The sequence below is a fragment of the Chinchilla lanigera genome, unplaced genomic scaffold, assembly GCF_000276665.1.
Source record: "Chinchilla lanigera isolate Chin_1 unplaced genomic scaffold, ChiLan1.0 scaffold00016, whole genome shotgun sequence".
NCBI classification, from domain to species: Eukaryota; Metazoa; Chordata; class Mammalia; order Rodentia; family Chinchillidae; genus Chinchilla; species Chinchilla lanigera.
Window position 1 is genome coordinate 25,638,539 of NW_004955417.1, and position 15,052 is coordinate 25,653,590.

Here is a 15,052-nt window from a genome sequence, read left to right on the forward strand (position 1 = left end):
TTGAGCTTGCCAAGCAGCCACTTTTGCCCCTGAGCTAAATCCCCAGCCTCTCTTTGTAGTATTTTTTGATCAACAACATTTAACATTTTAGTGTCATGAAAGTTTTCAATCTTTCTATCTGTAGCCAATTAATTTTATGCCTTGGGGGCTCGATAGAATTTATATTTCTAAGTCCCATGTGGCTTGAACAAGCTAAACGAACAGAACATTTTTCTTGGAAGTCATTTTTTATTTTATTTATTTATTTATTTATTTATTTTGTTTTTTGGTTTTTCTCCGGTACCGGGAACCGAACTCACGACCTTGCACTTGCCAGGCAGGCGCTTTGCCACTGAGCTAAATCCCCAGCCCCTGGAAGTCATTTTTTAAAATGGAAAATATCAGCTTCCTTACTGTTCTTCTAAATAGTCAGAATGTGTTCCCTTTCTAAGAACTTTTCTACACTTCCAGTTAATTAAAAAAGTAAAGTAATATTTCCAGCAGTTTTGCAAGAGAAAGAAAGCTACTCTTCCCTTGAGAGCCTTCCTCAATGAGAGAGAAGGGGTTCTTGCAGCTTCCTCAGACTTCAGTTTTCTCTCCTTATGTCCAAAAAGCAAAGTAATATCTATCCCGTGACCGTGGCATTATTCCGTCTTAGGGTTTTCTTGGTTTGTTACAGTAGGGCTGATCCCAAATACCAAGCCAGTCGCTTTCTTCTATTAAAGAAGGGAATTCAGTGCCAAAAAATGTAAACTATAAACTTTGGACGGGTTGTACTGTTGAGCTTCCACAGTGAAGAGTGCAGTGTTTCATTGGCAAACACATCTGACTCCATCTGGTAAAGGTGTCTGGGTGTCCACATGGACTGATGTCTGCAAAAAAGTCAAGATCCTTCAGGCAAATGTGGCACGGAAGGTAAAGACGTGTATATTAAACTGCCTACGTTGAGTTTGAGGCCAGCCTGGGCTACAAGGTGAGCCCAAGACCAGCCTGAGCTGCATAGTAAGACCCTGTCTCAAAAAGACACACACACAAAAAAAAGAAAGAAAAAGGAGATGTTTAAAAATTGTTAGGCATGTTTTTGGAAACTGTTTTCAAGATAAAATAGAGAATATAAAAAAATAAAATAAAATGCCTATGCTGACTGTAGGAGGTCAACTATTTTTTTTTAGGTTAAAACCTTTTTTTCAGGTTAAAATATTTTCCTTTTGTTTATGAGCACTTTTAAATTTGAGCTTCAATGCATAAGTTATATTCAAAATAGTATTTTATTGCCATTTTAATGTTAAGAAATAAGTTAAGTAGAGATTTTCTTGGCCTGCAAGAAAGTTGAAACAAAAGAGAAATACACACATGCACACATGCATGCATTCTTCATATATACATGTACACACAGATATACACACACATATTATATGCATACATATACACATCCATATAACCATGTACATACACACACGCAAGCACATACTTTATGAACTCCAGTCCTAATAGAAAATTCAGGAAAAAGCTAAGCATTTCATTAAAAGCATACACTAGATTATGAAGCAATGCTGCTGAAGGCAGGATTTATAGAACACTTTAAGAATGTTCCAGTAGATTACACACGCCTGTAATACCAGCATTTGGGAGGCTGAGGCAGGAAGAGTGCTGCAAGTTCAGCCAGCATGGGCTACATAGTGAGCTCAAGCCCAGCCTGAACTGCATAGTGAGTCCCTGTCTCAAAAATCCAAAGAAAGAGAATGTTCCAGGAGGGCGGGGCTTTAGGAGACACCACAGTTGCAGGTGCCTTGGACTCTGACGCCTCCAGAATTGAGAGACGAATGTTGTTTATGAGAGTGAAGAAAGAGGGAGAGAGACAGGGAGAGAGCAGAGAGGAGACTCCAGCTCCTTGGCCCTGTGTGGACAGAAATGGTAGTTTTCACCGAATCTAGCTCAGACCTACCCTCTCTACCTCAGAAGTCTCCTTCCTCCGTGGGGAAGGCGCTGCCGCTCACGCTCCTCGTCCTCACGTCCCCCCGGACAGGCACAGTTTTTCTCTGATGGAAAAGCCTGGTCAGTGCCAGTGGGCATTTTTTTCTGGATCATTATCAAACCCACAGGGTCGATCCTCCTGCCTCAGCCTCCCGAGTGCTGGGACTACAGGCACCTGCCATCAAGCCCGGCCTCAGTATCTGGAGGTCTAATGAATTAATCTAAAAAGGCAAAATGTTACCTGAATGATCTTCAGGGACAAAAATCTCTTTGTCCCACAGATGCAATATTTAAAAAATGGAATATGGGGGAAATTCTTGGTCCCTTCCAATTTTTGTCTTCCACGAAATCTTCCTGCTTCAGCGAAGTCTGTGCACCTTTCTTCACCTGTTCGCTCGGCCTTGGCTTTTCCTTGGACCCGAGCTGCCACGCTCTCCGGGCTCCTGGGACCCCCAGCTGGGCCGGACCAGGCTGGGCCTCTCCCCGCCAGGCCCCGCGCTGACCCTTGCTCCTCGCACTCGTCCCGCAGAGGCCAAGTTCGTCTGCCAGACGCCCGCGATCGCCGACATCGTCATCCTGGTGGACGGGTCCTGGAGCATCGGGCGCTTTAACTTCCGGCTGGTGCGGCTCTTCCTGGAGAACCTGGTCACGGCCTTCAACGTGGGCTCTGGGGACACGCGAGTCGGTGGGTGCCTCTCTCGTCCCCGACAGTGGGGCTGTGGGCCGGACCCGACCCCACCCGACCACGGGGAGACCAGGGCCTCCCAGAGGCACAGAGACCCAGGGCTCTAGGGCCAGCTGCACGCTTGCTCCTAGAAGCCCGCTCTGAATGAATAAGCGTTGCTCTTACTAATTTGGCCAGGCCCTCAGTCTGTCGCTGAATGCATTTCAGTGTTCTCAAAAGTCAGAATATTCCCTGCTAATGAACAGCAACTATAAGAAGCCTTTAAAGTTACGGCCTCTTCAAGAATTTATCTTATAGAGTTTTAAAAGAAACAGCTGCACCCAGGCAAATGTGGAACTTAAAAAAAAAAAAAAAGGAAATAGTTTCGAAGTATAATATAACCTTTGCCAAGAAATGTAGACAAGATAAAAAGCCAAAAAAGAGTGGTACATCTTTGAGCAGTATTGTAAATAGTGGAATAACATGTCATCGTTAGAGAAAGCCTCAGGGTTTAAGTTTTGAAAGCCATGAAGGAATATCATTCCTTTGAAAATAAACAGCAGCCAAAGATGTTTACATCTTTTATTTATATATATGAACAGAGTTCTTTTTTCCTTTCAGACGCCAAACGTCTAATTAAGTGCTAACTTCTAAATGGCTAGAAAATATGCACACACCCTCCCCTCCCAGACAGATCCAACTTGAGTCCTTTAACTGATGTCAGGAATTCTTTGAAAATACCTATATAGACAGATAAAGAAAAAAACAATGCTACAAAGATGCAGCCTTTAAGTGCTGGAATTTCTAGAGCGGCCCCTGGGATCATTTCTCCGGCCTTTCTCCTCTCTTGACCCAGGTCTTGCCCAGTACAGTGGTGACCCCAGGATAGAGTGGCACCTGAATGCCTTCAGCACAAAAGATGAAGTCATTGAAGCCGTGCGAAATCTTCCCTACAAAGGAGGAAACACGCTGACCGGTACGTTTGCTCAGTCCACGGCCTTGGCAACCTTCCTTGCTGAGAACAGTGCCTTACTTTATTTCACTACTTTTTGAACATCAACAAAGTATTTCTTAACCAAAGCACCAGGGATTCTTATCCTTTTCTCTTTGAATTGTTTTGGAATTTTCATTAGTACATGTTAGGACATAATGATTACATTCATTGTGGGAAGTTGGTCCCTGTGGGAAACCCTGCTTACTTCTTACATCCCTTCCCCCATCTCTTGGTCCCCTTGCCTTTTGCCAAAAGCCAATCTCCCTGCTTCCTATGATCTATCTTTTATTTTTCTCTTTATTTATATTTTGGATTTCTCATATAAGAGAAACGATGTGATACTGAAGCTTGTGTGTCTGATTTATTTCACTGAACATGATGGTCTCAAGGTGCATTCGTTTTCCTACAAGTGACTCAGATTTATCCTTCTTTATGGGAGAGTAGTACTCCATGGTGTGTAATACCATGTTCCTTCATCCATTCCTCTGTTGATGGAACACAGGCTGCTTCTGAGATTTATCTGTTATGACTTGTTAACACCAAGAATTCTTAGGCAACTCTTTCCCCAAGCCCAGCATGAAAAGTTAAAACTCAAATATCCTATTTCTTTTATTATATGAAAATAATGTCCCAGGAGGGGTTGGTTGAGCTAGAAGGAATAGCGCAATCCCTGGAAATAAGGCAACCGCCTCTGCTGCTTCGCTTTGCCTCTCCTCCTCTAGACGTCTCGACATTTGTAAGCAAAGTGTTTCCTCAGTGCTTACTCTGCCATCAGTAGTTATCGCAAAGATATTTGGGGATCTTTGGCTTGGCGATATTTTAAATGTTGACATTGTAATTACCACAAGAAACATGTAGAGTTGTAGGGTTTTTTCCGGTATTGGAGGAGGAATCCAGGGCTCCAGGCATGTGGGCTAAGCCACACCCTGGTCCTGTTGTACAGATTTTACCCTTAGCGCCAGCTCCTGCCTTCTCAGCCATGTGACATGGAGACATTACTTAGCTTCCCCAGTGAGGATGAGGTCACTGGCTTTTAGGTAAACCATTGAAATCTTGATCCTTGCTTTGCCAGCTTGAAGCATATCTAGTGGAACTTTTGTTAAGAGCAACAAAGATTTATTAAAAACAATTTCTATAATCATATTGCAGCATGTCTTATTTCTGGATGGGAATTGTCTTAAGAGCCAGAAATGTAATTATCACTGTAAATCTGAGACACACACAGAGAGAGAGAGAGAGAGAGAGAGGGATTTGGGTTCTTTGGAACATCATGAACAAGATTAAAAGTATAGTAGCATGTTGGGACAGTCAGTAATGTGTAGGTATTATTTTGCCATCATAAATTACAAAGCTTTAGATTATCTGAACCCAGGTTATTAACATTCATTGTGCGTGAGTCAGTGTTCTTTTAAAGTAGCAGTTAGAAAGTAAAATGTTGTCGGTCAAGAATCTTCATCTTTGATTCCCATCCCTGAACCCACCGTGTGGTATTTAACTAGTGTCCAGTAGATGGTCCTTGAATTATTTGGTGGTCAGAAGCCTTTCTAAGATAACAATACTATTACCCTTAGTCTTAAAATCAGAATACTCAGGAAAGGTACACACACCATGGGATACTACTTTGCCATAAAGAAGGATAAACTGGAATCTTCTGTAGGAAAATGGATGCATCTTGAGACAGCTATGTTAAATGAAATAAATCAGACACACAGCTCACATAGCACATGGTTCCTCTTTTATACAAAACTCAAAATACAAATAAAGAGCCAAATCAAAGAGAGATGGTAGGAAACAGGAAGATAGCTCTTCCGTGCGAATGGGAAGGACAGTAAGAGATCGAGGGAGGCCGAGGGGAGAGGGCGAAGAAAGACTGAAGGTGTGACATCCGCACATACCAGCTTCCCTCGAGGGACGTCACCGTTACAGACTACAAACACGGACTGATAAAAATGAAAAGAATTTAAAGCATGGTGTTCTTATTTAAATAAGGGAAATGTATTACCCTGCAGTAATCAACCATTTTTCATGCATAGAGCAAAAGACATCGAGGGAAAGCATTAAGAGTGTATTTTCCCATGAAACGGTGCCACATTTAGTTGTTTTTACTACCTTTCTTCTGCTGGGTTTTAGTTTTTCCATCTGCTCTGCCAAGAGCTAGGTCACTGTGAACCGCGCGGCCCTATCTGAGGAATTCCTCGGCGCAGCAAGCGCGCGGCGCAGTGCAGGAAGGCTTTTTGGTAGAGGTGCTTGGTTTGTGTTTATTCTGTCCTCGCTTTCTTCTAGGTCTTGCTCTGAACTACATATTTGAAAATAGCTTTAAGCCCGAAGCAGGATCAAGGACTGGAGTCGCCAAAATTGGTATTTTGATCACGGACGGGAAGTCTCAGGATGACATTGTCCCGCCGTCCAGGAGGCTGCGTGAATCTGGAGTGGAGCTCTTCGCCATAGGTACGCCCGCCTCGGCCTCCGGCTGCTCTCCCTGCAGTATGCACAGCACCGGGGCTTCCTGCGAGCCTGGGCACGAGCCCTCCTAGTCCTGGTTCTTAGCTCCCAGGCCCGGGATCAGAACCCAGCATCCGGGTCATCAAAATGCGCACGATGCTACCTATGATGGCCCCCGCGGGGTCAGGACCTTCCGGTGGGATCCGGAGCCGAAACTATGGCTAGTTCTTTTGTGATCCTAGAGGCAGAGATCAATTTATTCTTTTCAAGGAATTAAAATCATTTACTTATTTGCTGTTTTTTTTTTTTTTTTTTGAGACAGTGTCTTGCTGTGTAATTCAGGATGGCTTTGAACTCAAGGTGGTCTTCCTGCTTCAGCCTCCTGAATTGCTGGGATTATAGGTGTGCACCACCAAACCAGGGTGCTGTACTATTTAAAGAAATCAGAGGTCTAGATATGCACTATTACTGGTTTGAAACTAACCCTGGTGGGAAGGATAGATTTGACATACATTTATAATCCCTACAAAATATTTACATGATGTAGCTCTGTTCATAAATTGTTTATATTTTTTTTTGGCACAGGGAGATAGTTTGATACCAACAAACTTTCTCAGCAGGAAAAAAAAAAGCCTGATTCCCAAGTGAGTTTGAAATACAAATCAAAATGCCACTGCACGTTCCTCAAGTGGGCTCCAAAATTAGTTGTTACGAACAATCCATTCGGTTAGGGTTTACATTTGTAGTTATTTTGCTTGGTATCAATTGTCAGTCCAATTAAATGTATTTATTGCTCTGCATTTATCAAGAATACGATGTAATCTCTTGCTCATAAACTTCCTCTGAGAAGTTTCTTCTGTCAGAAGGAAATACTCTCCACTTAGAGTTATATAGCAGTTAGGAGAGGCATATTGGGTTTAAAAATACAGGCATTCAGAATGCAGGCCCCTGGGTCTTGTGGCAGTTTTGCTAGTCAGAATATCCAGCGAGAGAGGCCTGGGAATCTGTACTGTAAACTATGCCCCCATATCTGCACCTGCAAACCTGCTCCCGCGCTGAGAACCGCTGGTCCCTGGATGAAGCACTTCCTCCCGCTGGTCCCTGGATGAAGCACTTTCTCCTGCTGGTCCCTGGATGAAGCACTTTCTCCCGCTGGTCCCTGGATGAAGCACTTTCTCCTATGTGCTGCTAAGTTTCTCGGAGAAATACGCTCCACACGCCTCTGTTTATGCATTTTATCTCACTAGAGCAGTTTCCAATTAGCCATTTTTTCAGAGTTTCTTTTTTTTTATTTTAAAGAAAGATAAAAAAAGAAATAAAAACAATGATAGAGTTTCAAAATAGGATAATAAGAAGTTAACAATGACTAATGCATTACATATTGTTGTCTTCAGAGTAGTTGCTCAGATTACAAGGTACAGGCGTGCAAAATTATTTTCTAGGATGCAGTCAGGCGCTGCCTGGGAACAGCGGGCCGCTGTGGAAATGGTTTTCTCCTCATTCCCACAGCGTCTCGGAGCAGGAGCCCCAGAGTAGGATGACGTCATCACCTTCCATTCCTGTCACCCCCAAGCTGGTGCTTCACATGCAACAAAGATCCAGTAAATGCTTGTGGAATGATTGGTGGCTCAAAAGCTTCTCAGATGCCAGTATTACCTGCGTGTTAAGTCAAAATGCCAATGAAGGATATGGCTTTTGTTCAAATAAGTGAGAGGGGTCAGCCTGTGGCAACATGGCTGTGACTTACACATTTCCCTTGCACAAAGAGAAAGCAAAAGAAATCCAGGGACAAAACTGAGCATGCATCACGCCCACACTTTGCGGCCTCAATCAGGAGCCGTGGCTCGAGGGTCTGAGCTCGTGGATGGCAGGCGGGCGGCATCTCAGGCCAGCGGCCCGCGCCAGGGCTCTCCCACTTCTGCGTCCTGCGACCTCACACTGACTGTTTGAAACCAGCCCTAGTTAGGCTTTTACAGAGCCTGGCAAGGGCTGCAAACCTGGGCCAAAAGCGGCCTGTTAAATTTTGACCAGGTTTACCAGTCCTCCCGGAATTCCTGCAGGCATAAACTCAGTGACTTTAACCGTGTAGTAACTCCAGTCTGGAGATAAATCCGAAACCCGGTCCTGGGCATGGTTCAAGTTTGTTTGCCCTGACGTTCTCCGCCCTGAAGTTCCCCGAAATTCTCTCGCCCTGTGTGAGAGTCACCGCTCCAAGTGTGGGTCATGGCAGGCTTTCCTCAGGCGGTGGTTGCCTATTCATTGCGCGCTAGGCATGGTGTTGGGTGCTGGGCACAAAAGCAAAGCAAAATCCTTGCACAACACGTTTCTCTCTTTCCCGTGCAGTTGCAACTGTTAAACTATTTTATTCAAACAGGAGAGAGAGAGAGAGTTAGTCATCTTTTCTAGGATATTCTTTTGTTTTAAATTTTAAAATAATTTTATTTTTTGTCACCTAGGTAATTAAATATATATTTATAGTATTCATAAGAATCTTTTGTTTATCCTTATGAGTCCGAACTTGTCCATTTCAACTGCATGACAAGAGAAAGCGTCACTGTCGCTCGGCTTCAAGCCTGCCCGTACACTCAGTGTTACATTCATTCAAGCGTTCATTTTGGAAGCTACTTTAGAGGTCCTTTGGGCAAAAACATCACAAGAAGTTCTCTTCATCCTTTCATCCTACACAGGAAATCTCTGCGGAAGATGTAAACCAGGCAGGGATTAGTTTATGTGTTTACCCTGTGTTCTGTGCTCTTGTGAACAATGCATGGATGAGTTTTTCAACAAAGCTTGAAGTGAAGTCATGCAGATGTGCTGTGGGCTTTTTCTTTGGAATTTACCTGGAAGTCAGTAGCATTCATTATCTGAGAACCCAAGGCTTTGTTACTCAGTGTGTTGAGGCTGAAAGACAGCTTAGAAGTAGCTTGAGCCTCGCTGGTCTCTCTTCTGTGCTCCAGGAGTCCCTCTCTCCGTACACTCCTGGGATTAAATGGCAGGGCTGCTACAGAAGTCCTCTTTGTTTGCTGGCGCTTGGAGAAGGGAAATTTACCTTCGCACCCATGAAATCTCACCCGATCCCATCTCAGTTTTCCCTGGGGAGAGTACTCATGTTAACGTACAGTCCCCAAGAAGTCGTATGGTGTAGTGGAACCCCATTACCAGCTCTGTCCCCCTGAGCCAACTGGCTCTCTGCATTTATTAATCTGTAAGTGGCAAGAAAAACCAGTGCTAAACCCACAGCATTGGTGGTGAGGATTAAGTGCAGTAAAATACATAAAACAGGGGGCTGGGGATATAGCTCAGTGGCACAAGCGCCTGCTTGGCAAGCACAAGGTCCTGAGTTTGATTCCCGGTACAAAAAAGAAATACACAGAACACCTCCTAGAGTGCTTGGGGCAGAGCAAGCCATCTTCCAGTCAGAATCTGCTAGATTTCGGGCACTCAGCATCATGCATGGCCTGTGGCTCTGGCCTCCAGGGACCCCATGAGGGGACCACTGCTCTCCTGTTGTTACCCCTGAATCCCAGTGGTGAGGAGACAGCAAACTGTGTTGGAATACAAGTTTCCCCAAACTGTACTGAAATACAAGTGCTACAAAATAATTATTTTAAATACATATGATTGTCACTGGAAGGGCAGCTCTCAGTGTAACTACACTTATCTTAAGGAAATCTAGAGCTCAGAGGTTGATAGTTTCAGGTGTGGAATTCATTAGTCTTGCTTTGGCAATATTCACACAAGATGGAAGCTAGTTTTTTTCAAATCCCCTTCCTGTTAGGATGTACTGAGTGAAGTTAGTATCTAGTCATTTAAAAATGTTTCTCAAACTGATTTACAAAAATAACAGCACAAAACATGTTACTTTAAAGTAGCCGATGCAAACCACTGAATCCTAGACCTAAGGTCTGTCGGCAGGTAGGGGTGTTAGGCACCCTCAGGGTGATGTCCCAGCTGCCATTTATCAGGACATAATTGCTTTCATTTTATCAAAAATAGACATTCTTATTGTTAGCTTCTTTATTTATTTTCTTTCAACCTGAATCATTTGGGAAAATCAGATTTATTGCTTTCTGTCATGTACTAAGACTTAGCTATACATTTTCATTTCATCCATTTATTTTGCATACATATTGATTCCTTTGAAGTGAGGTCTCCTTAAGATGTACAGTCTGGTCTTGAACTTCTGGGCTCAGGCAGTCTTCCTGCCTCAGCCTCCCAAGTGCTAGGACCACAGGCCGGTGCCACCGACCCCAGCATTTCTGTATGTGTGTGTTTGCGATGGAAACATTGCATTATTTCTAAAAGCAAAGAGCCAAGCGGCAGGTGCTTGCTGGTTGTGCAGACAAGGGGAGGCCTGAGTGTCTTGTGCCCCCTGTTCCCTCCTGCCAGGTGTGAAGAACGCGGACCTGAGTGAGCTGCAGGAGATCGCCTCGGAGCCCGACAGCAGCCACGTGTACAACGTGGCCGAGTTCGACCTGATGCACACGGTGGTGGATAGCCTGACAAGGACGGTGTGCTCCGGCGTGGAGGAGCAGGACAGGGAGATCAGAGGTACTGAGGGGCCAGGCACAGTCCTCCGGGACCAGAGCCTCACTGTTCTCCACGTGGGCGCCTCACTCCCCTCCCCTCCCCTCTCCTCCTCCTTCTTTCCTCCTTTCCTCTCTCTCCTCGAGGCAGGGTCTTGATGTGTAGCCCACGCTGGCCTTGAACTCCAGATCCTCCTGCCTCGGCCTTCGGGGTGCTGGGTTTACAGGCATGCAGCATTTCTTAACGCTCTTTTTGTCCCGAGACCTGAACCCTCAGAGTAGAGAGGAAGCTGCCGGCCAGCTCTGTGGGGTGAGCGACGGCGGCTCCAGCAGCTGGGTGACTCGCTCCAGCGTGGTACCTGTGGGCCATTTTTAAGATCAAGCTTTTAATTTCGAGATCACTGCACATCGACTTAGGGTTCTAAGCAGTCACACGTAGAGGCTACACCCTGTGGAGCCACGGTGCTGTTGCTTGCGAGCAGGGTGCTGAAACTGATGCAGTCACCAGCTGGGGCCCCTCTGTCCCCACAAGAATGGCGCGAGTTGCCCATTTAGAACCACCCTGCCCCAGTCCTTCCACCACCCTCTCCCTGCTCTGACAGCCACGAACCTCTTCTCCATCCCTAATTTGCTTTACCTTCAAAAGTGTTATACAAATGGGGTCCCACAGCCTGTAACTGTCTCATGCAGATGCCGTGAAGATTTGTTTATTTCGTTGCTTGTGTTGGTGTCAGAGCCCACAGTGTGGATGCGCACAGCTTGGGTATTTTTGTCTTTTTGAGACAGGGTCTCGCTGTGCAGCTCAGACTGGCCTTGAGCTCACTTTGTAGCCCAGGCTGGTCTCAAACTCGCAATGATCCTCCTGCCTCAGCCTCCAAGTGCTGGGATTATAGGCATGTGCCACCACACCCGGCAACGTGTGCAGCTTGTTTAAGCGCTCCCACAGTGAACAACCAGTTTCTGGCTCCTGTGTATAAGCTGCTGTGAACCTTCATGTATTGATTCTCGTGTGCACAGAAGTTTTCAGCTCTCTGAGATATTGCCCAGCAATGCAATTGCTGGTTCATATCCTGGCTGTATGTTTAGTTTACTTCATTACAAAACTGCCAGACTCTTTCCAGGGTAGCTGTAGTATTTTACACTCCCACTCGCAATGAACAAGTGGCCCATCCTGAGACTGTTAATTCTTGAAGTCAACATTCTCTCTCTTTTCTGGATCAATTTCTGCTGTTCTGCCCGTGAAGTTCACTGATTCTTTCCTCTGTTGACTTGGTTCTGCTGTTCAGCTCATGAAGTTGAAATATTTCTTTTTGATTATTATACTTTTAGGTCTAAAATTTCCACTTAGTTCCTTTCTGTATTGTTCAATTCTCTGTGAGAGCTTTCTATTTCTTTATTGAGAGTTTTAATTCTTTATTTAATTCTTTATTTCCATCATGGTTGTAATTGTAATGGGAGTGTTTTGGGATGGCTGCACCTTCTGATTTTCTGGGTTCCTCTAACATCTCTCCGTCAGAGGAAGAGGGAGGGGAGCTGTTTTATTTTTGCTGGACTGTAGAAATCCAGGTTACTCACTTGGTTTCCTTTAACATCTTGGGAAGTGAGGGCCTTTTAGGAACCTTCTACTGATACCATTCCGCGAAGAAGTGAGACCCCCTCATTTCTAATCCCGGACGGCACCCACCAAGTCTGCTGTGAGTGCGGCCTCCCTGCTGCTGGACAGTGGGAAAGGCCTTGAGTCACTGCAAAGTGTCCCCTGACACCACGCCAGAGTCTGGGGAGGTGGCGCCCTCTTCCTCCCAGGTGGGGCTGGGAGTCCGGCAGGCCCTCCCCGTGCTTTCCCTGACATCACAGACGGGTGCTGGGGAGAAGGGTCCTTACTTCCTGTACTGCCCTGGCTGGCGTGAGAGATAGGGTGGATGTCACAACCCACTGTCACAGCCAAGAAGGGCACACGTGTGGGCTCCCACTGAGGCTTGGCCATCATGGTGGAGTGAACCACGTCACTGTCGGTGGTGTTTGTGTGGAGTAGAGCAGTTGACGCCGAAACATCTGTTTTGGTGGGTGGGCTTGTCCCTGGTCTGTAGGCTAGAGAGAGCAGGCTGTATTGGGGTGTCTTTTGTCTCTATTGGTGGGTGTTTCTAGGTTGCCAGATACTTTATCTCCATGTCTGGAAAAGATGAATAAAAAAAGAGAAAAAGAAACTCACTGCTTTGGTATTACTTGAGTCCTCCCTCTCCACTACCTATCTTTCTCTTCTAGTTTCAGTGTCTCTTTGTGCTTGTCTTGCATGCAATATCTGGAAGGTTTTATGCTTAGAAGGAGGAATGGACCTATCTTCCTGGGGGCAAATTCCTCATGGAAATGTTTTTCAACCTTGCTTCTCATCCTACCATTGGTCTGCAGGTTACACCTGGCCGATTAGGGTGTGAGAGAATTTAAGAGTGCGGGCTTTTGTCTTTTACTTTGAGTGCGTCTGGGAGTGTGACATGACACTTCTTGTCTCCTGTTGTCTATTTGCATTTTTCCTCTTCCCTGGACCAGGACTCTCGGCACTGGGTTGGGTGTCCAAGCAGTAGAATCTTGAACAAATTTCTCTGAGCTTCAGAGTGAGACTGCTTTAGATCCCAGCCCCCTCGCCTTCCCACAAGGTTGATGACAGCGTGTGATTCACTGCCTGACAATGTTAACTTCAAAACCATGTTTTTTTTTATTACTGTGTTTATTAAAGTCCTCTCAGGTAAGTGCTCCTAGTGGCCGAGAACTCCTACAAGTCCAGATCTTCATTCGCGTTTTTGCATTGTGTTTCCTTTTCAGCCAGACTGTCCATCTCCCACATCTTTACAGAACCATTTCCTTCAACATACGTGTAATGCACCATAAATGCTTAACTAGCACTTGGGCTCAGCATGACACTTGGTATCTGTTAGTTGATTCTTTAAAATCTCTTTTTATTTTTTGATACTCAGTATCAGTTGAAGTCTTTGATGTAGAGACTGTTCTCTGATGCTAGAAACTATCACTCTCAGCTCTGGGTCTTACTACTTGTGAGACCTTGGTCTAGTTAATTAGCTTTACTGTGCTTTGTTTTTCTTGTGCACAAATCATGGCCAGTAGTAACTACTGAGAATTAATATTTCTAAAGAACACAGAAGTACCTTGAGATGCTCACATGCTCAGTGAGTGCTTGTTTTTAGTACCTACTAACAAATCCTTTAAGAGAGCTCCTAGGAGTCAGGGCGATGCCTTATTTAAGTTTGTATCCTCGGACCCTAGTGCAGAGCATAGTATCTAATGGACACGAAATGTTTGAACAAATGCAGGAATTAAAAACCACATCAACTTGTCAAGAGATGAAAGCCTTGGAGGCAGCATCAAATCAATGGCCATTTCTGACAGGTGGGACTTCTTAGGTGCATGTGAATAACGGTGGGAAAGAGGTTTATTTGCTCAATTTCTTTGATTCAGCCTCAGCCCTTACCACCACCGGGCCACCGACAGAGCTGATTACATCGGCAGTCACTGCCAGGAGCTTCATGGTGAACTGGACTCACGCCCCAGGCAACGTGCAGAAATACAGGGTCGTGTATTACCCTACCAGAGGTGGAAAACCGGAAGAGGTAATAGGAGACAATATTTCCAAACTCGACTTTTTATTCTCTGATATCTTCTGCAGTAGTGACAACAAGACAGGAATGTGCATACAGGAGACGATTCTGTCATAAATACTTTAAATAATTTGACCAAAATCCATTTCAACACTTCCATATTGCTTTTCCATCTCTCTGAGCTATGGTATTAATAATCTTCTTTCATCTCTCCACCAAATAACCATCAGAACTAGTCAGGTCTGCATTTCTAACTTATATTTCTTCTTAAACTTAGGGAGCTATAAAGAAAAGGTTATCAGTGGTTAATTACCTGGCAGAAGCTATTTTAGGTAATCATACTTGTCTTTTTTTTTTAAACTTGGAGTAGCCTGAGACCTCTGCCTTAGTGAAGCCTGATAACTGCAAATACTACGGTGATATAATGGACCGGGGCCGCAGGATTTGAAGTTTGCTGAGCATTTGTAGAGATTGATGCTGGTGACAAGCCACAGGGAAGCTGCCAGCATTTTCCATTGTTTGAAGAGAACACCCATCGCCAGAGAGTTGGCTTCGTTCCCCTCCTACCTTCAGTTCAGCTATTCACAGATAATAAATTAAACGTAGTGAAATCCCCACTTCCCTCTGTGGTTCTAACCTCGCATTGACCTCTATCTGCTTCACAATTTTCTTTTGTATTATGACAGGATTCTTGAGCTTTTTGAAATGCTAGAGAAGGAGATCATGAAGTTTTGTATGTCTTCACATGTCTCTTTTTTAAATAACTAATGCAACTTTTCAGTGTTTCCCCGCGTACCATGGAAACAAACATGCGTCTAGTGTTGATTAAGTGCAGAGGATAGATAATGATTAACCCAGCGAGGGC

General features: G+C 44.8%; 1 protein-coding gene across 3 annotated transcripts in view; it reads left to right on the forward strand.

The window, feature by feature from the left end:
• Col14a1 (collagen, type XIV, alpha 1) overlaps nucleotides 1-15,052 on the forward strand; it is a 194,521-nt gene that overhangs the window by 58,992 nt on the left and 120,477 nt on the right. For all 3 annotated transcript variants that reach the window (XM_013512820.1, XM_013512819.1, XM_005381916.2), the window contains exons 6-10: nucleotides 2,483-2,638; nucleotides 3,474-3,593; nucleotides 5,895-6,059; nucleotides 10,443-10,604; nucleotides 14,048-14,199. In XM_013512820.1, coding sequence (XP_013368274.1) covers nucleotides 2,483-2,638; nucleotides 3,474-3,593; nucleotides 5,895-6,059; nucleotides 10,443-10,604; nucleotides 14,048-14,199 — 755 coding nt within the window. The remainder of the gene's footprint in view (nucleotides 1-2,482; nucleotides 2,639-3,473; nucleotides 3,594-5,894; nucleotides 6,060-10,442; nucleotides 10,605-14,047; nucleotides 14,200-15,052) is intronic.